General features: G+C 59.2%; 1 protein-coding gene across 1 annotated transcript; it reads left to right on the forward strand.

Annotated features, from left to right (window-relative positions):
- The first annotated feature begins 259 nt into the window (after positions 1-259).
- On the forward strand, positions 260-25,849 carry ONECUT3 (one cut homeobox 3). Its single transcript, XM_021291687.2, has 2 exons — positions 260-1,347; positions 17,808-25,849. Exons 1-2 carry the CDS (start codon positions 318-320, stop codon positions 18,098-18,100), a joined length of 1,323 nt encoding a protein of 440 aa, XP_021147362.2. The 5' UTR covers positions 260-317; the 3' UTR covers positions 18,101-25,849.
- Positions 25,850-25,888: the final 39 nt, after the last annotated feature.

The following is a 25,888-nucleotide window of genomic DNA, read 5'->3' on the forward strand; positions in this document are numbered from 1 at the left end:
GCAGCCGCCCCGAGCGCACGCACCGCGCCCCGCTCCCCTCCGCGCCCCGCTCCCCGCTCCGCGCCCGGCCGCAGCCCCCGCGCCGCAGCGCTCCGAGGCGGGCTGGGGCGGGCGGGCGCGGTGCATCATGCTGGCCTGACCGCGGGGCGCCGGAGATCGATCCCCCCGAGCGCGGACTCTGAATTAATCCGGGCAGCCGGAGCGGGAGGGGAGGGGGGGGGCGGCAGTGGAGGAGGAGGAGGAGGCGGCGGCGGGGGGGGTGGGGGAGGAAGGCAGCGAGCGAGCGGGCGAGGCAGCGACAGAGCCCGGCGGCCACCATGGAGCTGGCGATGGAGAACCTGGGCAGCCTGCACGGCGTCCCGCACTCGCAGCCCGCCGAGCTGCTGAGCCCGGCGCACGGGCGACAGGGCTCGCACCGCAACCTGGTGCCGCACGGCCGGCCCGCCATGGTCTCGGGCATGGCCTCCATCCTGGAGGGGGGCGACTACCGCTCCGAGCACAGCCTGGCCACCCCGCTGCACCCCGCCATGAGCATGTCCTGCGAGTCACCCTCCGGCATGAGCCTGAGCAGCACCTACACTACGCTGACCCCCCTGCAGCACCTGCCGCCAATCTCCACCGTCTCGGAGAAGTTCCACCACCCGCACCACCACCACCACCACCACCACCCGCACCAGCGCCTGGCCGGCAACGTGAGCGGCAGCTTCACCCTCATGCGCGACGAACGGAGCCTGGCCTCCATGGGCAACCTCTACAGCCACTACCCCAAGGACATGCCGGCCATGGGGCAGCCCCTGTCGCCGCTGCCCAACGGGCTGGGCAGTCTGCACAACGCCCAGCAGCCGCTGACCCCGTACGGTCCCGGGGGTCACTTGTCCAACGAGAAGATGCTCTCGCCCAACGGCTTCGATTCGCACGCCGCGATGCTGTCCCGGGGCGAGGAGCACCTGGCGCGGGGGCTGGCGGCGCCCAGCTCGGCCATGATGCCCCCGCTCAACGGGATGCACCCGCACGGCCACCCGCACCCCCAGCCCGGCGGCTCCCTCCTGGGCGAGCGGGAGCGCCAGGCCTCGGCCACCGGCTCCCAGCCCGGCGGCTCCGGGCAGGTGGAGGAGATCAACACCAAGGAGGTGGCTCAGCGGATCACGGCCGAGCTGAAGCGCTACAGCATCCCGCAGGCGATCTTCGCACAGAGGATCTTGTGCCGCTCCCAGGGGACTCTCTCGGACCTGCTGCGGAACCCCAAGCCCTGGAGTAAGCTCAAGTCGGGCCGGGAGACTTTCCGGAGGATGTGGAAATGGTTGCAGGAGCCGGAATTTCAGCGGATGTCGGCGCTCAGGCTGGCAGGTAGGGCACGGCGCGGGCTGCACACACAGCCGCCCGCCCCAAACCTCTGGGTGGGTGGGTGCTGCGAACACGCGTGGGGACCCCTCGCTCTCAAACTGTCATCTCGAGCTTCGGCTCGGCCGGGTGTTACCGACCCGACCTGAAGCCTTTAGAAGAGAGGGAAGGAAATTGTATTTCAGGCGAATTATATTTCAGACGAATGCCCCCTCCCCGGGCCTGCTTCTGCCAGCGCGAAACGAGGGATTCCGGGTGGGGGGAGCCGGGGTCTGCCCGGCGCTGCCCGCCGGCTCCCACCGCCCGTTCGGCGGCCTCGAGCCCCGGCGATGATTTCCCGCTCGGTTCCGCCTGCCGAACCGGCTCCCAGGTCCCCGGCCCGCGCTCCCTGCCGCCCGTGGGTGCGGGTTGCGCCGCGGCCCTGGGGCCGTTCGTGTTGCTCCTTCGCGCTCCGTTTGACACCGCCGCTCGGTACCGGAGCCGCGCGCTGGGGAAGCTCCGGTCAGTCCCACCGCTCCCCGCCGGGAACCGGGCCCGGGCCGCGCCGGGGCTGCGCTCGGCTCCCTCCAGGGCACTCGGGAGAAAGAAGGAACCCTCCCGTACCCACGGTTCCCGGCCTGGGCGGGGGCCGGTTCTGGCCCGAAGCACCGCGGGTGCGGAGCGCAGCGCGGCGGTGCGCCGTTCCCCGCTGCCGACCCCGCAGGGGCTCGTCCGGCCTCAGGGCCGAGGATTTGCCGGAGAAACGCGGGTTTGCTGCGCGGCCGCGCTATGGCTGCGGGGGTCGGGCAGGGGTCGCGGCTCCACGCGGGCGGGGATGAGGAACATCCCCGACCCGCCATCCCCCGACCCCCGAAGCCGCTCCGGCCCTTCCTCCCCCGGGCTCCTCCGCGCTGGGCTCCGCGGGGCAGAGGTGGGGTGGCCGTGGGGTAAAAAGCGCCCTTGTATGGTTATTTTTTATTTTGTAAATAAATGCAAGCTCTGCGTGGGGCCGGGCAGAGTCCGGCCCGCCGGGCGCTGCGCAAGGCGAGGACCCGCCGTTATTTATGGAGGAGAGCGGCGTTCATATGTATTTAGTGTAATTCAGTTGCTCTTTAATTAGGGCAGGGTAGTGGCATCTTTTAGTTCCAGTCGATGCCCTATTGAAAAGCAGTTAATAGAATGCAAATTGTTCCTGGCTTTACAAGGTTCTGGTAAATAAAGATTTAAACACTGCCGCGATCGGCCGTTTAATGCCCCCGTTGTTCGGGCTAATTGAGCAGCGGGTGGCTGGTTTCTGGCTCACCAAAATTTGAAATAACTGTGATGGTGATGATAAAAATGCGGCTCGGATGGGCTCGGGGAGGTCCCGGCCCGCCGGCCCCGCTCGGGCTCCGGCCCCGCTGCCACCGCTCCGCGCCCGCCGCGCCGTCGTGGGAGGTTTATTCTCCCCAAAATGGTTTTTATTCCCCAGCGCCGAGTTTTCCTCGGCCCGAGGGGCTCGTTGGAGACATTATTTAGGGAAATTAACCCCCCAAAATTTCCTGAGGACAGGCTTTAATTGTTTGCTTTCTGTGAAGACAGGAAAAAAAAAGACACCAAAACAACAAACCGAGCACCGCGCCATGAATTCGCCCGCGTTGAATCCCGCAGAACTGGGCCGTGAATTCGCCCCCGTCGATCCCCACGCAGGACCGAGCTGCGGCGGGCCCAAGCGGCCCGTGGGGGGGATCTGCCGGGCCCCAGCTCCGGGTGGGGGCACCCACCCCGACCTCCCCACGGTCTCCCCGGGCCCGGCCGCTTTGTTCTCGGCTCACGGCCCCGCTGTTCCCCTGCTGGGACCCGCTTTCGTTTCGCTCCTCCCGCCGTTTCGTTCCTTCGGCCGTGGGGCAGGTTTAAGCCCCGCAGGCTCAGCTCCGGTCCAGCTGCCCCGAGGAACTGGGTTATAGGAGAGGGGGCCACGCTGGGGGCGGGCCGTGCCCGGCCTCCCCCATGGATGCAGCCGATTTCGCCGCAACTCGACCCACCCCGGGGCCGCCCGTCGCGTCTGCTTGTCTTTCGCGGCCTGAGGGGCTGGAGGGACCGGAGGACTGCGACACCTTCCCTGCCTGGGCAGCCATCGGCTTTTCCCAGCAAGCAAAAAATCCCGAGTGTTGAACGGGGGAAACAAGGACTGGGCTTCTCCTCGTATTCCCGGTCCTAGTTCTGGTCCTGATATAGTCCCGGTTTCTGGAGCACATCTGATAGATTAGTCCGAGTCAGTAAATCGCGGATCAATAAACACGCCGGGCCCCTATAAATGGCAATTGCCGCTTTTCTCCTCTTTCCACTCCAGTTCCCTCTCTCGCCGCCCCGTCCGCAGATGAACCATTAATTATTCAGCCGGGACCTGGGCAGCGCCGCAGCCGGGGGGGTTGCAGTTCCCTCCTGCTCCACTCCATCCGTGGGGCTTGGCAAAATAGGGGAGTCCCACGGGGAAACATCTGGGCAGCAGCTGGCGTGCCCGTCCCGTCCCCTCGGGCCATCCATCTCTGCGACCCGTTGTCACGGCCTCAGCCGCCGCCGCCCCGTCCCAGATGGAGCTCTACAAACTTCGTGACCCCCCCACCACGAGGCCTGCGGGGGCCCGTGAGTGCCGGGGAGCTCCCACCGTGTCACCATTGGGAGTCCCTGCACGGCAGAACGTGGCTCCGAGCCCCCACCCGTGACACCCCCCGTCGCCATCTCGGTCCCCGTGTCCTGGAGGTGAAAAACGCACCGGCTTCGTTTTCGTGGGATCATGCGGGAAGCGGCTGCGCTCCTGCGCTCCCATCCCTGCGTGTCCGCGGAGGGTGGTGGGTGCCTTCCCACTATGCGTGTCCCTGGGTGCCCTCCCACCACGCGTGTCTGTGAGGTGTGCTCACCATCCTGTGGGAATCCCCTCAGGTGAAAACCTGCTCCTCGTCACGGATTTATTCTGACACTCAGGACTAGGAAATTCACTCGCCATTATTTCTTGGGAGGGTGACAACGTCGTTGTGTCCCTTTCGTGACAAGGCGGCTCCCAGCTCCCCGCGTTCCTTCGCCGTGAATTCGAGTGACCGCTCGGCTGATCCATCCTCCCGTGTTTTTTCCCCGAGATGTGTTTGTGGGAGAAAACTCCCCCGCGTTTGGGCCCGGGGTGGGCTGTGAGGCCGGCCCAGGCGAGCCAGCGCGGTCCCGAGTGGGCTCCGCGACACCCGGGATCGGTGTTTCTGCGCCGAAGTGGTTCCCGTGGCGCGCAGCGAAGGGACCGCGGCCGGGAGGGACCCGCGGGCTGGGCCGGGGCCCCGGGCAGCGCTCCCGAGCCTGTTCGTTCCCTCCTTTTACATCTTCTTTTCCCGTCTCTCACCTTTATTTTCAGTTTTCCTTTTGTCTTTCTCCTGGTTTTCGTTCTCTTTTTTCCTTTCGTTTTCCTTTCCTTTCCTTTCCTTTCCTTTCCTTTCCTTTCCTTTCCTTTCCTTTCCTTTCCTTTCCTTTCCTTTCCTTTCCTTTCCTTTCCTTTCCTTTCCTTTCCTTTCCTTTCCTTTCCTTTCCTTTCCTTTCCTTTCCTTTCCTTTCCTTTCCTTTCCTTTCCTTTCCTTTCCTTTCCTTTCCTTTTTCTTTCCTTCCTTTCCTCTTTCCCTTTTCATTTCACTTTCCCTTTCCTTTCCCTTCCATTTCTCTTTTCCGTTCTCTTTTCCTTTCCTTTACCTTTCCTCTCCTTCTTTCCTTCTTCTTCTATTTTCCTTTATTTTATTTAATTTTAATTTATTTTCCTTTCGTTTCCTTTCGTTCCCGTTCTTTAAAATGTTATTCCCTCTCCACTCTGGGCTTTCCCTCCCGAGCGAATCTCCGCTGCAGAACGAACCGTCGTTGTACAAAAAAAAAAACCACCAAAGCCACCCCAAAACTGCGATCGCGGGACTGGGCCAGGGCAAATGCCCGAGAACTTTGGCAAAGCAAATAATTAATGCTGCTAATTAATACTGCGAACTAAGACACAGAATTGCCAGAATCGGGGACAAGTTTGCGCCGCGTAAGAACTCGCGATTTTTTATTTTTTCACGAGTTGTGTTTCAATTTCAGCCTCTTACAAACGACTTTGGGCAGCGACGGCTCCTCCCGCCCGCGGCCACCGGGCAGCGGGGCCACCGGGCGGCAGGGCCACCCGGCCCCGGGCAGCGGCCGCGGCTCCGGCCCACGGGAGCGGCGGGAAATCGCGGACGGTTTCGCTGCTTTCGATCCGCGCGTGTCCGAGGGGCGACGCGGAAAACGCTGCTCGGCCGGGGGAGGTTTGTAGGCTGGAGAGCGAATTATTTCTCCGCCATAAAATGGGGGAAAAGGGGAGTTTGGGGCTCCAAGCGCCCAGCGCTCCCGTCTCGGCGCGGTGTCCGCTCGGGAACGTACAAAGAGAAAGAGCGAGAAAAGACAGAAACCGCTTTTGCTCTTTGGAAAAGAAAATCTCAATTTTTTCTTAAATTATTATGACTGGTTTATTATATATATGTTATTATATATATGTATTTTTAGCACCTTAATGACAGGCAACTTTCTCCGCCGGCGCGGAGCTGCCCGCCTGGAACAGGCACCGCCGGCTCCGCGCCCCGCAAGCGGCTCCGCACCGCGCCCCGCACCGCACCCGGCCCCGCGCCCCGCACCGCACCGCACCGCGCCCCGCACCGCACCCGGCTCCGCACCGCCCTTATCAGCGCGCCGGGGCCGCCCCGCTCCGCCCGCGGCTGTTTCTCTGTTTGCTCCTAATCTGCGCTTCAGAAAGGGCCAATAAACCTCCCGTCGGTTAAATATTAAATGGCGTTTTTCCAGCCCCCTTCAGGAGGAAACAACCTCCCCTCTGTGCGGAGCGGCCGCGCGGGTGCAGCCCACCCGTGTCCGTGGGGTCCGGCTCCCCCACATTCCCCGCCGTACTCCGCTCACCTGCTCGGACCCCCCAGCCCAGAGCGGAGCCCGCGCCGGGGTCCGACTCATTTTCGGGCGCGGTTTTGTTGTTTGGGGGTTTTTTCTTTCTTTCTGGTGTACAAAGTGGGGTGACGTTTTTTTTTCTCCGTCCTGTCAATTGCCACTGAAACCATAAGGGAGAGATAACAGAGAAGAGAAAACTCTCCGAGTGACCTTTGAATCAATTTGAAAAACCTCATTTAGCTGATAAGTCTTGAAAGGCCCAGAACTAATTTGAAAATACATCTATTAAAATCTCATTGCCGCTGCCTGGGAGCTGCTGGGAAGGGTGTGCGAGGCGACTTCCCGGGGTCGGGGCAGCCGGGAGAGCAGGTTTAAGCCCTGGTCAACAAAGAGGCTGCGGAGCTGCCTGCGAGCGATGGGGCTGAAACCAGCGGAAATGTAAGAGTATTAAAAGAAAATCGGTCTTTCTTCTCTGACCGGTGGGGAAGGGGAGAGTTACAGCATTTTCCTGCCACAACCAGGCGTGGAGTCTGGAATCACAGACAGAATATTGGATTTTTTTTATTTTTTTTTTTTTTTTTTTTCTCCAGGAAACAAATCCAATATTTTCTCATTCTGCTCAGACGCAGTTGCAGGAAGAGGAGGGATGATGAAGGCAGGAGAGCAGAGACAGGGCCTGGGCGCCCGATTCCGTGCCCTGGGCACGGCACCTCGCCTCCCCATGTCCCCACGTCCCCATGGCATCGCCCGGGCGCAGGGAGCCAGAAATCCCCTATGGAACCCTCCTGGGTGCCGGGGCTCCCTGTGGGGCAGAGGGGAGCCAGAAGTCCCCTATGGAACCCTCCTGGGCGCGGGGCAGGCTGCAACAGCCCCTGTGCAACACCAACAAAAACGTAAGAGAAAAAATCAAAAACCATTTTAAAAGCCCCACCAGAGCCCCAAAGGGTTTGCAGCTCAGCGAGAGCCGGCCTGTCCCCCCCCCAGACCTTGGGGTGTGGTTTGGGATGCTGCCGCTTTAGGATGGGTTGTTTCTGTTACACCCGTCGCCCCCAGCCCCAGCACTTTGCTGGTTGCAGGGGAAGGGTTTTCCCCACTTGCTGCCTGGTTCCCTGGGGTTTCTCAGCAAGGCTTGGGCAGAGAGAAACCAGCACCCTGAGTACGGGTGGAGGCATTAGATCATGGAGGCATCACGCCACACCAACGCACCCACATGGTTTGGCCCCAGATCCCTTTTTGGAGCTGAGATGCACAAATCCTGTGGCTCAGCATCAAGCTGAGGCTTCAAGCAAGCCGGGATGTGTCCCGTCAAGGTGGGCTGTGTCCCATCAAGCCGGGATGTGCTCTTGGCCCTACTCCTGCACACCACCCACAGCAGCGCAGAAGGCCGGGCTCGGCCCCGGCCTTTGAAAACTGGCCAAAAAAGGGAAGTTGGAGCAAAACTGTTCTTCTCCAGCTCACCCACCCACAGCCAAAAGCGCTGCCGGGTGGGTGCAACAGGAGCCATGCGGGGCCGTGCTGGAGCGCCGAGGAACCGGCAGAAGGGTTTGGCAGCCAAGCGCGTTTGTTAGTGGCCCCGTGCGGGCCCGTGGCCACCGAGCAGCAAGATTTTGCTGATTAAACAGAAGTTCAAAAACCTTGTTACCCCCTTGAGGGGCAGAGAGCATCACCGGCAAGATTCAAACCGGGGCAGGTCAGACAGGGGAGGTGGAGGGTGGATTGTAAGACATTTGGGGCTGTTCAAAAATAGCAAAACAAAAAGGCAGCCTGGGTCCTCTGGTGCTGGAAAGAGGGGCCAGGACATTTAAAAAATAAAGACCCAATATTAAATGAGGCACCTTTGCAATGGACATGGCTAGGATTTCAATAATGGTCTTCATAACTCTACCTTAACATATATATATTTTGTTAGGGATATGCACCGTTACTCTGAGTCCCGGTGGTTTCTGCACTTCAAGGCGAGGAGGTCCAGAAATTATTTAAAACTGATTTAATGGGGCTCAAGGCATTTCATAGGTGGTGAAGTTAAGGACGGAGAAGGCAATGCTTTGCTGGGGCAAAAATGGGTCTGGAGGTGCTGCGTGGTGGAAGGATGGACACCCCTGTACCCCCAACGTGTACCCGTCAGGGGGGGTGCAGCAGAGGTGATGCGCTGAGACGCGCGGCGATGCAGCGAGGACGCTGCCCTGGGCCGATAAAGAGCAGGTAACGAGCAGATGCTCTCCATTAGGGATAAATTTCAAATGCACCAGGAGCTGCTGACAGGTGATGGTATCAGGGCTGACAGAGGTATCAACAGCTCCGCTCTGCCGCCGGTGACGGCTGTTCCTCTGCGCAGAGCGCTGCAGACCCTGATGCTCAGCGCCTGCTGCGGGGACGGGCTGTGCGGACGCCTGTGGTGATAGCCCCGCCAGCAGTGTCACATCCTCCCATCCCCGCCGGTGCCACTCATGATTTCCCCAGAAATCTGCCCATATTTGGTATTTTTTCCTTTCTTTTGAGGGATCTTGGTGTGCCCTGGACCCAGCATCCCCCCATGGTGGCTTGGTGGATGGGCCAGCAGGAGGCGGGGCAGCATCTGGCCCAGTTTGGCTCAAATATGATGCTCCAAAAAGTGCTGGGGTTGGTGCCACAGTGGTTTGCGCTTCCAAAGCCCCCCTGAGACGGGGGGTCCCCTCCCCATCCCCATCCAGCTCCCGTATTGCAGGGTGAGGCTGGGACGGTGGCACTGCAGTGCTGGGCTTCAGTGTCACCTGGGGGGACCCCCAGAACTTAACTGTTTTCCTTTTCCCTTTTGTTCTCCTTTTCCTTTTCCTTTGATATCTGGCCAAGAAAACCATTCCCCATGCCTGAAGCCCCAAACCCTTCCCCTCAAGACGTTCCGTTACCTTTGGGGAGAAGCCCCAGGAAACTCGAGGGAACAACCGGGGTACAGCCCAGCTCCATGGGGATTAATCCCCCCTCCTGCAGCCCCTTCCCCTTCGTCCCCCACTGTGACCCAGCCCGCGAGCTCCCCGCCGGTCACGTAGCCATCAAACTGATGTGCCAGCAATATCCAACACGCAGTTAAAGCCACTCGTGGGAGTTTCAATAAAATCGACCCAGCAGGATCAATTGGCTGCACTGGCCCCAGCCCTGCACATGCCGGGGGGGGGCGGGGCAGGAGAAATACCCAGGGCTGGGAAATGGGGGTGGGGGAGCTGATTACAAATCCATCCCATACTTGCCGTGATTAATTGCTACTTTACCAAAAGGAACAGCTCTGCGTGGGGGTAATTTTTAAAGGTAGCATTGTGGGGGAAGTTCCTCTGCTGTGTTCAGATGCGACGAAGAAAAAGCCCATTTCCTGCGGGAATTTCCCTCCCGGTCGGGCAGCGTTGGAGGGGGCTGGGAGCAGGACCTGGGGGCGGCGGCAGGGGGCACAGCATCCCCAGCAGTGATCTGGGTGTCGGGAAGGGCCTTCCCAGCTGCTCGGGAGCATCCTGGGGGGAAGCTGGAGCCCAGCCGGGGTCGCTGGTGTCCCCATGCCAGGCGCCAAGCTCCAACCAGGAACTGATGTTCCGTTGTGCAGTGCAGTGCGGGGTTCTGGATACAGGCTGGGGGAAGAGTGTCTGGAAAGCTGCCCGGTGGAAAAGGCCCTGGGGGTGTTGGTGACAGCGGCTGAACATGAGCCGGTGTGTGCCCAGGTGGCCGTGGGGACACCAGCATTCTGGCTGGTACCAGAAATAGTGTGGTCAGCAGGCCCAGGGCAGTGACCGTCCCTGTGCTGGGACCTGGGGAGGAAAAACCGCCAATCCTGGGGCAGTTCTGGGCCCCTCGCGCCAAGAAAGAGCTTGAGGAGCTGGAGAGAGTGGAGAGGAGGGACCGGAGCTGGTGAGGGGCTGGAGCACAAGTGTGATGGAGCGGCTGAGGGACCTGGGGGTTCAGCTGGAGAACAGGAGCTGAGGGGAGACCTTCTGATCTCTGAACTGCCTGAAAGGAGCTTGGAGCCAGGGGGGTCGGGCTCTGCTCCCCAGGAACAAGCACCAGGAGCAGAGGAAACGGCCTCAAGTTGCGCCAGGGGAGGTTGAGGTTGGATGTGGGAACAATTTCTTCCCCAAAGGGCTGTGGGGCATTGGAACAGGCTGCCCAGGGCAGTGCTGGAGTCACCAGCCCTGGAGGGCTGGACAGACAGACAGGAGGTTCTCAGGACACGGGGCAGTGCTGGGGTGGGAAACGGTTGGACTCCATGATCTTAAAGGTTTTTTCCAACCGAAATGTTTCTATGATTCTATGTCCCCCCTTCACCCTGCAGCCCTTTCACCCCATTTCAGCAGCCGGGGTGTGTGTCTGGGCTCCTGTGTCCGTGCTCGGGGGTCTCGGTCCCTGCTCTGCCCTCCCCAGAGGTGCCCGGCTGGAATTAAAACATCATCCATCCTTGTGGCGGCAGCACGTAATCCCTGGCAGATCAGTGCAATTACTGCGGGAAATACCTTGGGAGCTGAACTAATAACGCCGTGCGGTGTATTAACCGCCACTGGCTTAGCGCTGGCCGCAGCCGCGCCGGCCCCACGCGTGGGGGGGACACAGTGCTCGGTCCCGGGGGCGGTGGGTCCCTGGGGGGGTGTGTAGTTGTGTGGGGGGAGATGGGCAGGGGGTGATGGCCTGTGGGGAAGCTGTGGGGTGGGTTGTGGGGTGGTGATGAGGTGGTGATGTGGCAACCGGTGGGGCAGCAATGGGGCATCGGTTAGGCACTGTAGGGGTGACAACGGGGCAGCCGTGAGGTTGTTTGTGGGGCAGCGATGCGGCAGTGATGGGGCAGCCATGGGGCAGCGATGCAGAACTAGAGGTGGTGGCAATGGGGTAGCCATGGGGCAAGCAGAGGTTCCCCCCCGCTGCCCCCCCCGTCCCGGGATGTGGGTGGACCGCTCCAGCCCGTTGCGCCCCATATGTGCGGGGCGGCTGGAACGGCCCATCGCTCCGAGATGGGGGGGAGAGGGCCCATCGTGGTGGGGGGCGGCCGCAACGAGCCATTGGGCAGCGGCGAGGGGGGCGGGGCGAGCTGTACCACTGCTCCCGCCCCCCGAGGGGGGAAAATGCGCCCGTCCCTCCGCGGGGAGGCGCCAGTGAGGCGGGGACGGCGCATCGTGGATGCGGGTTGGGGGGCGCTGGAACAAACCATTCGCCGCCGTGCGGGGGGGCACCGGGCGGGCCCAGCGCTCCGAAATGGCGGCGGGGCGGGCCGGGCCTCGCCGGGGTGGGGGGACGGTTGGACTCCATGATCTTGAGGGGCTTTTCCAACCAAAATGGTTCTGTGGTTCTGTGTCACCCATGCTGGCTGCTGCCCGGTGACACAGGTGGCTTTGTGCTGGGTGTGGGTAGCCAGGAGCTGGGTCACACGTGGAGCCGAGCAGGCGCATCCGTGGCGGTGGGGCTGGAAGTCGCCTTCGGAGCAGCGGGACCTCCGGAGCGGGACCCAGCAGCCGGAAGGGGCTCGAATCTGGAAGGTTCCTCCTCGATGTGCACTGGAGCTCAGGGTGACCGGTGTCCCTGCTCGGGCTCTGCCGTCTGCACTCAGGGCGTCCCAAACCCTGGCGGCGCCAACCTGGACCACCCAGCGGGGGCGGCGCGTTGTCCACCCGGGAGCTGACTCCGCGTCCAGCGTTACTTGGTTCTTCCTGTCATTGTGGCACGAAATGAGCCCCAAACTCCCTTTTCCCCCTAGACTGCGCAGCAGGGGCTCTCGTGCCACAGCTGAGCTTGAGCACGCGTCGTTCGCTCCAAGGAGAAGTTGTTTCAGGGTCTGGGGGTTTCCAGCCGTGTCCCCCCTTGTCCCCTTGTCCTCGTTCTCTCCCGGACGGTGACGGCCGCCCCGTCCCCTGCCGCCGCCATCCCTCGCGGCGCTGCCGGCTCCCGCACACCGCGCGGCCGGACTCCGGCACTTCATTAGCACCAATTTGCTCTCGTCAGGCTAAGTGACAGTGACCGGGGACAGGAGCGCGGAGCAGCCCGGCCGCATGCCCGCCAGCTGCTGCGGTCCCGGCAGCCTGAGCACCGGGCAGCTCGCCACAGCAGTGCCGGCCACCGGGACAATACGGAACAGCTGAGTTTGGTCACCAAAAAAGGGCTAGAAAGAGAAGAAATGGGGCAAGTGTGGGAAGTGGCTTTGCCAGCAGATGTGGGTTTGCCCGGCTCCGGGGAGAGCAGAGCTGGGCACCACGTCTTCATTTGTGAAAGTTTCCAGAAAAGCGGGTGAAAAGTCAAACCTCTGCAGACAGGAAATGCTCTTAACAACAAGCCCACATTTTGGAGTCATCTGAAGCTGTTTGTTTCCATGTCTGTGAGCAGCGTCTGACACAGCTGGCTCAGCCCAGGTGGGACCTTACCTGGAAAGGAGAATAAAAATAGGGCAAACACAGAAGGGACAGAGCCACCGCAGCTTCTTGGTGTCCCTTCGCCCACCCTCAGACCACACAAGCTCCTCTGCTTCAGTGCTGGAAAAGCTTGAAATGCTGCGCCATGAGAAACCAAAGCAGGAGAAGTGCAGGAGAGGCCAAATGAGGCACCTCATGGGGCTGCTGGGCTGCGTTCGGTGGTTCTGCCGGTGCCTCCAGCCGCTGCCGGTGCCTCCAGCCGCTGCCGGTGCCAGCCGAACCCCATTGTCACCGAGCAGAGGACTGAGGATTCGTGCTTGTTTCCTGCCGCCCTGCTCTGTCATCCCCGGGCTGCTGGGGACGTCACTGCGGGCAGCTGGTGGCACCTTGCAGCCCCAGATGGGTCAGTCAGAGCTTCTCCCTCTCGAGTCACCGAAACCCTGCGTGAGGGAAGGAAAACACACCCAGCGACGCGGCGACAGGCGCTTTGTCTCATCTCATCTCCTCATTTGCAATGTTCAGAGGAAGATTTAATCTTCTGGGCTCGGGGAGGCGGCTCCGGCCGCAGCGCTGGCAGTGTCCCAATGCCCAGGGCTGTCCCCGCCGCTCGCGCTTGTCCTCCCGCCGCTCGCGGGGACCCCAGCGGGGTGGCACAGGGACACGCGCGGCACCCGGAGCTCTGGCCGCTGACCCAGCAGGACTGCGAGGCCGCCGCTCTGAGACCCGTTGCAGCTCCTGCCCGCGTCCCTTGGGCTCTGGTTAAATGGCGACGGTCAGTTTTTTGAGCCGCGGTTCCTCGAGCAGGGCGGTTTTCCGCAGTGTGGCCCAGAGCTGTCGGAGGCACAGCGGGCAAAATCCCGCCGGGTTTGGGGCCCAGCGTGGGGCCGGCTCTGCCCTGGGGTGTGGGTGACGCTGTGTCCCCTTTGCCTGTGTGTTTGTTGGTGTTCAGAACAAAATGGCGTTTTAGCTGAAAAAAAAAAAGGCAAAAACAAATGTAGCGTTTGGTTTTTGAGCACTTGTTCCCCCTGCGCCGTGCTCCCCGTCAGCACTGAGGTCCCGCCTAAACACCCGAATTTCCACTGGGTAAGCCTGTTTGTGCCAAACCTCTTTGGGCTCTTTTCCTCACTGGAAAGTCACAGGCCGTCCCACGGTCCCCAGCTGCCCCCGCGCTGCGCGTCCCCCGGCCCCGCTGCCGGCCGGTGTTCCTGTTTTCCAGATGGAGCCCCTTGATCTCTGGTCCGGGCTCTTCTCCAGCCTTGAGGCAGCCGATGCTGCGAGGTTAGCTCGACTCAGGCCCAGGCTCTGCTGTGCGAGGCACTGGGCTCATCCCTGCCTGCTCAGAGCCCCTGAGCCGATCCAGATGCCCCTTGGTCCCCTTGCGCCCCTGCGAGTTGCTTTGACAGGGAGAGAAAGAGAAAAGCTGATCCCCCCAGCCTCCGTTCAGCAGCTCTGAAAGCCCCTGGCTGTCTTTTGTGATTTCAACAAATCACCAGCACTTAAGCAAAGTGGGCAGAAAATTACAGGTTGTATTGCAAGCAATGGAGAGGGAGAGCAGGCTGGGGCTGAGAAAGCAGAGGCTTGCGGGTATAATGGAGAAGCCAGGGGCTGGCAGGCTGCGGAAGCCCGCGAAGCCATCAGGTATTAGTTAAACGCTTCGCGGAGTTCACGCTGCGAAGCATAATCGCAGCTTTGAACAGCGGCCGTTAGATTGTCTCTATTATGTCCCTTTAGAAATGATTTGGGAGATAGTTTGCTGGGAGCTGCCAAGGTTAAGTCAAGGAAAAGATGCTCTTGTGACATGCGGCCGCGGGAGGCAGAGCCGGCGGCAGGAACCCGCGGGGACGCGGGCGCCGTGCCACAGCTGTCACCGCTCTTCCCCTCCTTTGCCCTGAGCCTCCTCCTTCCCTTTGCTCCCTGGGCTTCTTCTGCAGCCAGTTCAGTTACCTTAGGGATGAAATGCCCGGAGGGCTGCGTGCCGGTGTCCGAAGGAAGGGGCTCTGTGCCGTCAGCCTGTCCCGCGGTGTCTGACGTTCCCTCCTGGTCACTCCTGCACTTGTTGGGTGGTTTTGCCTGAGCCCGGTTGAGCTGTGGAGGTCTCAGAGATGCAGACTTGTGAATGAGGTGGGGAGAGATGGGGAGAGGAGAAAAAGGGCTCCGTTGTGGGGGAGCTCAGCCCTTTACTGGTGGTGGAGCATCCCCCCCACCATGGGGTCCCTGATCCATCTTCCCAGGGGTCTCCTATGCCCCAGGGGCAGCATGAACAGGGAACAAGCCCCAAGCCTTGGGCGTTTGCTGGGGAGGTGATAACATGGAGCTGGGGGGTCAGTGACCTTTCCCCAGGAACAGGCGCCAGGACCAGAGGAAACGGCCTCAAGTTGCCCAGGGGAGGTTGAGGTTGGATCTGGGAACAATTTCTTCCCCAAAGGGCTGTGGGGCATTGAACAGGCTGCCCAGGGCAGTGCTGGAGTCACCAGCCCTGGAGGGCTGGACAGATGGACGTGAGGTTCTCAGGACACGGGGCAGTGCCGGGTGGGTTATGGTTGGACTCCGTGATCTTGAGGGGCTTTTCCAACCAAAACGATTCTGTGATTAAATATTTGCGTCTGCTCATAGAGCTTAGTGATTGTTTTGGTGAACTGTTTATCCACTAAAAATGCTGCTTTGGTGTGACAAACTATTCACAGCAAATCTAGCAAATTATTTTAATATAAAACTGGGGAATATATATATTCATAGTTACATTTACACTTGAAGAAAAGCGGAAATATTGTCCTGGAAGAGGTCTTGCATGTGCCTATTTCCATCCAGACTTTGCAATTGCTGTTAAATTCTAACATTGTTCAGAGATCATCTGCATTACACACCGATAAGACCAGATCTTAAAATACTGCTTGGCATCTTCAGACAGGTTTGTCCTGATTGGAAAAGATCAAAAGCCACAACCAGGAGGTAACGCGGAGATGTCCAGGGAGCATTTCCAGTGTTCCCCTCCTTCCAGAACCAATGTTTCTGGTTTCCGGAGGTGCCCCGGAGCACGTCCCCGTCCCCACGGACCATGGCCAGCCCAGAGGCCCTGGGGGGATGTGGCACAGGAACAGCGTTAGGCCAAGGATGAGTTGTTTGGAGTTTGGGACTCAGGGAAAAAATGGGATTTTGAAGCACAAAGAAAAGCCTGACCCTGCGCTGATACGGGTGGGAGGCAGAGCTGTGCCCCAGCCGCCCCCGTCCGCGGCTCCCCCACCTGCGGGACATGGGGATGTAGGGATGTGGGGACATGGGGACATGGGGACGGCCACTGCCGGCCTGCCCGGGACAGCAGCGCCTGGGGCACGATGGATTGGGAACAAGATCATCCGTGGGGGTGGTGGCCGCTGTAAATAGATCTGAGCAGCGTCACTATCGATTCCTGGTGTGCGCAGCTGTAATTAGATTGAGCTGGGGAAGAGGGGTGTCGGGCTGCGTCAGCAGAAAAAGAGATTCATAAATAAACGCGCAACAGGAAATGTGGGACGCAGGCGCCACGGGCCAAAAATAACGGGGCCTGGGGGCGCGGAGCTGGGTGTCACCCCTGTCCGAGCGGTACCAGCACCGGTTTGATACTGGATCGGTTTTACCAGCAAGACCCTGATGGCTGACGTTTGCCTTGGAGCTTCGAGTTATTAATGGGTGACTGGTTCGTGATAATTAATCCTAAAACTGGAAGGGAGGTGTGGACCGTGAGGCGGAAGAGCTGAACCGCGGGTCCCGGGCCGGCCGCGCGGCAGCGCCAGGTGCCAGCGGGCAGGACAGCGGGAGGACGGCCCGGACCCCGTGGCTCTGCTGGGGTTACAGCCGGGGCAGCGCAGCCCCCCACGGCCCCCCACACCCCCCACGGGTACGGACGTATCTGCAGGTACCCACACACGGTTACATGTGCCTGGTAGGAGACACAGCGCAGGTGTCCCCACGCGTGGCAAGAGCTGTGCTCACAGGAGCGAGCGGGCGCCGCCGCTGACACGGGGGCCGTGTCACCAGCATGTTGGGGACACCAGGGGGCGAGGGGTCCGGTGGGGCAAGGACACGCTCTTCCCAATGTGCATGTACACTGGGGGGGGACTTGTTCTGTTTGTTCTTTGTTTTGGGGGGAACCCGGGGGGTCTTTTAAATTTTTTTTTTTTTTTTAAATTCACGTCCGGAAAAAAGTCAAATTTTCTACAAAGGCTTTTTTTGTTTGTTCTTTTTGCAAGCATCTGATGGTCGTAGGGTAGGTTTCCACTAAACTGTTCTCGGAGGTACCCTGGGACGGCACGGCAGAGCTGGCCTGTCCCGTCGCCGTGGACGGCGGCTCGCGGCCCGCGCGGGTGGGGGCGGGGGCACTCCCCGCTGACCGGCCCGACCAGGGGATGGGAGTTTGTTGGCTGTGCCCCCTGGCCCCAGCCCCGGCGGGAGCAGAGCCGGTGGCTCCATCACCCACATGGGAATGGGACGAGCAACAAATGGGGAAATCAAGAACACACTGTTGGATAAATTATTCCGCTTTGCTGAGCTCTAAATCTCCCCAGGTTTGGGTGGAAGGGGTGGACATCATCCTTTCTGTCAGTTCAAGGTGATGCAGAAGACATGGAGTGCAGGCCAGCTGAAGAAAAACCAGAGGAGAATCGGGAAAAATCCCCTTGCTTGTTCTCTAGCAAGAAAAGCGTTACTTCACCGCCCTCCCGTTCCCCCGAGCTGCGCGGCTGCCGTCCGCGTGCTCGGCCCGGCCGTGGAGGCGCAGTTGTGTGGCGGCAGGGAGCTGTCCCAAGGAGACCCTGTCCCAGGACCCCGCGGAGCCCGGAGCCGTCCGGCCTCAGCGCCCCCGCTCTGCGCGCCGGGTTGAAGCGGCTCCTGGAAATGCCCAAGAAAATGAGTTGAAATCTGTCACCCAGCGAATCTCTCCAGGGACCTGTCGGTCTTCAGTCCCAGGCCCAGCTGGAGAGGCTGAAACTTGGGCTTTTCTTGGGCCTCTGAAGAGGCGATGGGCTTCACCCAGGCCTTTCCTGTGCTGGTGTCACGAGAGGTTGTTGTCCCATCCGAGCAGACAGGGAGGAAAAGGAGGGAGGTGGCTTAGGGAGCAGTGGGCAACAAGCAGCAGGTTCGCTGGAGGGAAGAGACTGGTTTTTGGGAGACAGCCTGGCAAACCTGCAAGCGGACCAGGGCGGCGAGCACCAATTAATGGCCCTGTTCTCTCTTTTGAACGTCTAGCTTGCAAACGCAAAGAGCAGGAGCAGCAGAAAGACAGGAGCCTGCAGCCCAAGAAGCAGCGGCTGGTCTTCACGGACCTCCAGCGCCGCACTCTGATCGCCATCTTCAAGGAGAACAAGCGCCCGTCCAAGGAGATGCAGATGACCATCTCGCAGCAGCTGGGCTTGGAGCTCAACACTGTCAGCAACTTCTTCATGAACGCCCGCCGGCGGTGTATGAACCGCTGGCAGGAGGAGCCGGGCGCCAACCCTGGAGTCCCCTCTTCGTCTACAAGCACTTTCTCCAAAGCATGATGTCCCCTGGCCATCCCCACCCCTTCCCAAACACCCTCCTCATGACAAAGCCAACCCCAGACCCACACGCACGTCCCAAGCCCACCGGGGTGGGTGCTTTTGGATGCTGCGGGTCCATCAGCCTCTCGAACCCTCAGCTGGGCATCACCCCTGGATGTGGCCTCGTGTCACGTCCTGCTGCCAGCTCCCGGAGCGGGGACGGCATTTGCGGCCGGGTCGGCTCTGTCCCCAGGAGGGCTCGGAGGAAACCCGAGGGGGGACGTGGGATGGAGGGAGAGGACAAGGTGCTGTTTGGAAGCGTCCCTGGTCCTTGGGGACCACAGGACCTTGTCTTTAACACCCACCAGGGTCTCTGGGGAGAGGGGCACCCCCTGATTCCCCCACCAACCTTGATCTCTGCCACAGCCACCCTAACGGCTCCCAAGTGGAGGGGTGAAGGTGGGGGAGACACAAGAAGTGGGGTCATGGGGCTGAGCTTTGGCACAACCCCACCGGACCAGGGCCAACCCCCTGCGGTTCAGAGGGGGATGAGAGAGAGGATGGTCCCCGGAGTTTAGGGGGGTCCCCACAGCAGCCGGCCCCTCTTTGCCATGGACACACTGGTATTTCACCCCCACCAAGGTCTCCAAAACCTGACCAAGGACATTCCGTAGCCCCAGTCTCCTCCATGGGCATCATCCTCTGACCCCCCTGCCCAGGACACCCCCAAGAGCACCCACACTTTCCCCCACCCACCCACGAGAGCCCCCACCCGTCCCCGGACCCCTCCCAGAGAAACACGGCGGCGAAGGAGCCGTGTCGCCGTGCCCGCCCGCCTCCGCGCCCGCGCGTCCCTGAGCCCCGGCGGCGGGACCGCGCTGCACCGCGCCGCCTGCCGCCCAAGCAGGTCAAAGAAGCACATTTTAGCTACAGAAATCGGGTATTTGAAAATAGAAGAATGGTTGGAAAGGAGACGGGAGGAGAGACTTGCAGCGAAGGGTCCGATCTGCCCTGGTGACCGGCTCCGCCGCCCGCCAGCGGATTTCTGGTTCACTTGTCGGTCGAGGAATGGACTCAAAGCAGATCTGCTGGCTTTGTGTCTCGCCCCATCCATCCCTTGACACACAATGTTGTCCCACCCGTCCCCTCCCATTTTCATCTCTGCTACCAAAGAAATGACAAAACCAAAAACCCGACAACAGCAAAATTCCCTCCTGGGCACCGACATCGGTGTCTGGTGGGAAAAGACGAATCCGAGGGGTCTGGTGGCGACATCAGCCCTGGGGCGGGAAGGGGAGAGCTCCCGGTGGGGCCGAAAGGGAAAACACCAAACAGCCTCCCCCGCAGGAATAACAACGGAAACCACGAGCAAACAAGCTCAACGCAAAGACCAACTTACCGAGCTTACCAACTTACCAAACCTACCAACTTAACTTACCAAACCTACCAACTTACCAACTTACCACCTTACCAACTTACCAAACTTACCAACTTACCAAACTTACCACCTTACCAAGCTCAACTTACCAAAAAAGACGCCAGATTTTTTTTTTTTTTTTGTGCCAATTAACAACCTGCCTTAAAACGCGATTTCCGGAGCGATGGTACTGGAAAACGGTGGTTTTCTCCGAGCTCTCGATGGTGACTCGTGCCATACAAAAAGCAATCAGGAGGCCAGAGCCTCGCGCCCAGCGCTGGCCAACGACGGCTCCGTCCAGCCCCGTGTCCCTGGGGGGCCGCGGGGAGGGGGCAGGGCTGGCAGAGGAGTGGGATGGGGGGGCCCGTCCCTTCTGCCCCCACCACCTGGGAAAAGAGAAAAAATCCTCCAAAACCAACCATCAACCAAAAAAAGAAAGGGACACTGTTGAATTTATGCGGGTAAATAGTGAAATAGTACCATCTGTGTTGTAGCGCTACGGTTTCTTCGATTCACTTTACTTTGAGAGCGATCTGCTGTGTAACTGGAAGGCACCTTGTTGAAAAGAAGGAAAAGAAGACAAACAAAGTGTTTGTGTTCACCAAAAAAGCACCCAAAAAAAGAGAAAAGGACAAAAGAATGAGAGAGGGAAAGAAAGAGATGAAAACAAACGTGTGCAAGGAGCGCCGCCGGCGCGGTCACCGGCGCAGTCACCGGCGCGGTCACCGGCGCGGTCACCAGCGCGGTCACCGGTGCGGTCACTGGCGTGGTCACCGGTGCGGTCACCCAGAGCTCCGGCCGGTGGGGAGCTGGAGGTGTCGGACTGGACACAGCCGCACCAAATCAAACCGGTTTGTTACTGGGAGGAGAGGGCGGGAAGAGGGAAGGGGCAGGTGCCGCGACGTATTTTGCCAACACAACCCAAAAACGTAACAGCAAAGCGAATCTCACCCCCCGGACCCAGCTCCCCACCAAATGACCTTTTCTTTTCCCCTAATGTTGTTTCTTGTCTTGTCGTGACATGGTGACGATGGTGGTGGATTCCCGAACCCCATCGAGTAGTATTGAAGGGCTGCAAAGCCAGGAGGGGGGGCCTTGGTTTGGGAAGGGAAAACACAGAAAAGAAAAAACATTTAAAAATGGAAAAAAAGGAAAAGAAAAAAAGAAAAGAAAAGAAAACCAAGAATAAACACCACAGGCCCTCAAGGATGCAAAGACATTTCTAGTGAGAACCCGAGAATAAAGGCTACCTCACTTGAGTTTTCAATGTTGTGATTTGAAAATCACGTCTGATACCAAAGATTTTGTTGCCTTGTCTGGTCTGTGCTGGAAACGCCACTTTCCCTGCCCCCCCGGCCGAGACCCCGTCACCCCAGGCCCCGTCGTGTCCCCAGAGAGCGAGGGAGAGGGCGAGCGCGCCCGGGATGGCAGCGTGCGCGACGAGTGCCTTTTTCTTGTACCAAAGGTGTGTGGCCATTTCTCTGCTCCTCCAGACCCCCCGTGCCCTCGGCTCTCTGAGGGGGACGAATTTGGGCAACTGGGATGGGATGGAGAAGAATCAACCCCAACCCATGTCCCAGTTGAAGATAAAATGGCCCCTGTGCCACACGCTGTGGGAAAGGTGCTGGTTCCCCAGCGTGTCCCCCCTCTCAGATGTCCCCAAGGTCCCTCCACCTGGCCCCTCTCACCCTGTGAGCGCTTACCTGGTGTCCAGGTCCCTTCTGGAGGGACATCGCTCCCAGGAGCCTCTGCTCCGCGTCCCTTGCTCGGCACTGGGACCCTGTGGAAGCCCATGGGATGAAGGTGCAGGTTCCATCTTGAGATGTTTCTTCCTGGCTCAGCTCAGACCTCGGCCCAAGTTTCCCTTTCCAGGGTTTCTGGCATTTTTGGCTGGAAAGACAGAGGTGGGAACAGCAGAAAACCTCACCCTGGGCCAACCCCGTCCTCTAGGGGTGGGCCTGGAAACATGAAATCCCTCAGCAGGAGCAGTTCCCAGGTCCTTGAAGGGGCATTTTTGGCTTGTTGGGGTGGATGGGCACAACTGAGTCTTCTCCACAGTTTGGCTTTAGCAGAAGTCAGCGGGAGGACCCGCCGGAGAAGCTGCTTTGCCACAGCAACCGCCAGAATGCCCCGTTTAGGGAAACATTGGGTTGGATTGTTCCTACTTGGTCCAGGCTCCAGCGCAGGTGCTTTGAGCGGGACCGAACTCCCCCGGCGCTGACCCCGCTGGGTTCTCCGTCCGCTGGGCAACCCGGTGAGCGGGTCACAGTGTCCCCAGCCCCGTCCCCTCCACACTGTTGTCTTGGCCAGATGTTCCCCACCCACACCCGATCCCCCATGGCTTGTGATACCAAAGACGTTCTCTATGCAGGAGAAAGCCTTCTTTCCACCCAGCACAGACCTTACAAGCCTTTGACAATGTTCTCTGAAATACCTCAAAATATTTAATGTATAGTTTATGTGATAAAAAAAAATTACTTAGCTAGTTTTTGGAATTTGTGACTTGAAGCTTTATACTGTTAAATTATAATTTTGCAGAAGACGGCATGTTCTTATTTCTTTGACGCGTTCAATGGGAGACATATTGAATGTTAAGGAAATGAAAGCTGGATAGTTTCACGATTTAAAAAAAGAGAGAAAGAGAGAGAGAAAGAGAGAGAGAAAGATAAAAAAGGACCCTTGGAGTTTACAGATTTCATATTTAAACAAGTCCTTTTAAAAAAAGAAAAAACCTAATAACGGTGGCGATACCTTTGCGTTCAGATGTGTTACTTTTCTCTGAGTCATGTCGTACAAGAGTATTTATTATATGTGTTCTGTGTTCAAATGTAATTTAAAGAAGAGAAAAAAAAGACAAAAAAAAAAAGACAAGATGAGAATTTGATTTATGCATGAAAAAATATACTCTTTCTTGAAGTAATGTAATGATTACTGGGGAGGGGTGGGCGGGTGGGAGCGGGAGGGGACGAGCTGTGCTTTTGTCCACGAGTTTTCGGTTGTGAGAACTTCTCTGCATGGGTCACCTTTGGGTTCTACGTTACTTTGACGTTACTTTTCCAGCTCACGCCGCCACGGGACAGGTGTCATTACCGCCCGCCTTCCTCCCTCGCCTCGTTGCTTTCCTTCCTCACCCTGAACTCGCCTGGGGGGCCGGAGCTGCCCTGGAGGACGGGGCACCCGGCCCCGTGTCCCCAAACAGGGTCAGGGCATCTGGGACACGGGACCCCGGCGTGCGCCCCAACCCCCCACGGGGTCGGGCTCCTCGCCGTGCTTTGGGTTTGGTTTTTGTATTTTTAGGGTTTTTTTTCTTTTTGATGGGTCAAATCCCAACACAGATGAGAGGACAGACAATCAGCTGCCATGACCTGCGCCAGCAAAGCCGCGGGCTCCTCGTGTGCTCTGAGACAAGGGAACGTCCCCCCAAAGACACCCCAAACGCCCCCCAGGGCTGAAACCTTTCCGGACGATGCCCCAGGTCCCTGTCCCTCGGGGTGCCCTCGCAGCCCTGCCTCTGGCCTTGCCCGCACAGAAAGAGGCGCTGGAGACGGTGCTACCTCAACGCCCACCCAGACCCAGGGCTGGACTCAAGTGACCCGTTTCCAAGGGCTTTTTCCCCAAGGATGTGGCTCAGCTCAGAGGCAGCACCCAACACACAGGGTCTGTCCCCACCAGGCTTTCCCATGTCACCCAGCCCGGCGCTCAACCTGCATGGGGACACCCACTCTGATCAAAGGAGGAGGAAGAAGAAGAGTCCAACGAGTGGAAAAGGTCCTGGAGAAGCCCAGCGCACCAGCAGGTCCCAGGGGACTTTGGGATGTCACCTTGCCTGCCCAGACAGCCAGGGGACTTTCTGCAAATGCCCAGAGAGGCCCCCGCACAGCTGTGCAGCCCCTGCTCTTCCTCCCCTCTCCTCCTCCTCTCCTCGCCCCAGGACCGTGGGAGAGCAGCGGGGAGGAGTCGCGTCTTTGGAGCTCCGGAAGGCGATGGGGGCCTGGAGGTGGCAGCAGTACCTGCTGCTTTCTGCTTCCTCACCGTGACCAGAGCACTTACCTTAAACGGCTGATTCCTCAGCCCTCTCCAGCCTCTTCATCTCTCCATCCTTCACCTCCATCACTAGACGTGGTCCCAAAGCTCATCCCATTGCAAGGAAAGATCTCAGCCTCTTCGGGCCCTACCAGAGTGGCCACCAAAGATAGGGGTCTTAATCTGCATCTCTAACACGGTGTCTCTGCAGCCTTCATGGCCAGTGCTGAGGTGCTCAGTACCAGGTGGTGGTGGGAGACATGGGACCCGCTGATCGAGGACCTGCGTTTTAGGAAGAGATGGTATTTATTGCAACAGCACTGTTCATCTACAACCAAACCTCCTGTGCTTCGGGGAGCTCTGCATCCCCCTGTGCCCCAGCTCCTCCTACGAGACATTTTCCAGCTTTGGTGCTTGGAGCTGAGACCTCGTTTCCAACTGCAAGACGGTCTTACCAGGCTTGGGTGCGACCCGCAGTCACGAGTCCTCAGACCAGCTGGTTTCCACCACAAAGCATGAACCAAGTGGCTTGGGAAGCCCGGAGAACCCAGGAGCAGAGTGCTCGCCCTTGTCCTGGACCCACGGACCAGCCTCGCGCCCTGCCTGCTGCCACATCCACCAAAACACCTTGAGGAGCAACTTGCCACGATACCAAAGATTTTTTTCCCACAGGTAATGACAATCTGAGCTCGTCCTGAAGACAATTCTCTTGACCAAGGTTGCCCCAAAGGGCGTTTTTGTGCTGTGGGGAGCAGGAGAAAACCTGGGGCCGCGGGGGCACCTCTGAGGGCGATGGAGAGTGGATGGCTGGAGGGTGATGAAGAGGAGGGGACCCAGTGTGTCCCGCTGGGACCTGCTGGTTCAGCCTGGCCACCGTGTCCTACTGCAGTTGTGGAAGTTTCGGGAACTCAGGTCATTTCATAACCCGTGACGCCCCCAGGCGCTTTGGTTTGACCTTGGGTGGATATTTTCCACTGACGGCTTTTGTGCTTTGCAAACCCACTGCTGGCAGAGATGTCCCTGTCCCCTGGGGCAAGCAGGAGCAGCGAGGGCTCCTGGGGACACCAGCATGGGCTTTAGCCATTGTCACCCTGCTGTGGCGCAGCCGGGGCCGAGCTGTCCCCGCTCCACTGACGGGACACTGACACGGAGCAGGAGCTCTGAGCACAACCCTTTTCCTGAGCATCCGGAGCCGGGGGGAAGACAATGGGCCCCTCGTTACCTCTCTTCTCAAGCTGCTTTGGACACGCGAAGGTGCCGCTGGGCTGGGCTGGCGGCCGTCACCGCAGCGTCCGCCGCCCTGTCCCAACCCGGCTCCTCTTCCCTTGTCTCAGAGGCGCCGGAGCCACCACGGCGCTGGCAGCCGGCGCTGGGGCTGGAACCGTGGGTGCTGCCACGTAGGTGATGGTTCCTTGTCTTTGTTTGGGGTTTTTAAAGAGAGGAAATTAAAAATGCAAAGAACAACATTCAGGTTTTAGGTTTGGGGTTGGTCTTCTGTTTTTCTACTTATTTTATTTTACTTTTTTATTTTATTTTTAATTGTCCCCCTTAAATTCTAAAGCAAAAAGAGCTCAGACAGAATTAGTCCTGGCCAGAAAGAACCGGCACGCGGGCCGGCCGCTCCAGCCACCTCTGGTGACCATCACCCATTTTTCTGTACAGCAATAGGCCACACTCGCCCTCCTCCCGTGTGGTCCGAGGGCCACATCTCCGAGTTTTTAAATGACTTTTCCTCTTGATTAAATTGATTTGGGTTTTTTTTTGCTGCTGCTTCATTGTTACTCTCATGGGATAGGTTTTCCTCTACAGCGAAATGCAGTTGTTACTCCTCTGTGTCTTGCAACTCTATTTGTTTAAGCTACTTACAAACATTAAAAAAGAGAAAACCAAAACCCAAGAGTCCTGTGTGTCGGGCACTTTATCCGAACCTGCGTGTCCCGGAGCTCGCTCCTTGTTCTTCGCAACGACTCAGGCGGGGAAATCGCCAGGAAACTGAACCCCAGCCCGTCAACGGGTTTCAAAAGAGAAAACAGCAACAACAAATGAATCCCTGTTTGTGCATCCTCTGCCACTCCTGACCGTGTTGTGTTCCTGCAGCTTTCTGTTTCCTCAATAAATCATTTTCTAGTCATCCACCCGGTGTGTGTCCCGGTGACGCCCGTGGGCCGGGAGGGGGACACGCCGGGGAGCAGCCCCGGCTCAGCCGTCGGCTCCTAAACCCAGCCTGGGAGCGTCGGGGGCACCGGGGAGCAGCAGGAAGGGCTCTCCCCCGTTTGCGCCCGGCAGCCGCCGCAGCGGGAGCATTCCCGCAGGACGCCCCGGTACTTCTGTTTCTCGGCGCCTCCCTGGCCAGAGTCCGAAGAGAACGT

This window comes from Columba livia, chromosome 27, assembly GCF_036013475.1.
Source record: "Columba livia isolate bColLiv1 breed racing homer chromosome 27, bColLiv1.pat.W.v2, whole genome shotgun sequence".
Lineage (NCBI taxonomy): Eukaryota > Metazoa > Chordata > Aves > Columbiformes > Columbidae > Columba > Columba livia.

Excerpts from the sequence above, each read along its gene's own strand:
- ONECUT3 (XM_021291687.2), top strand. The coding sequence starts at position 318 with ATGGAGCTGGCGATGGAGAACCTGGGCAGCCTGCACGGCGTCCCGCAC. Across the intron at positions 1,348-17,807 it reads GTCGGCGCTCAGGCTGGCAG|CTTGCAAACGCAAAGAGCAG; the intron begins GTAGGGCACGGC and ends TTGAACGTCTAG.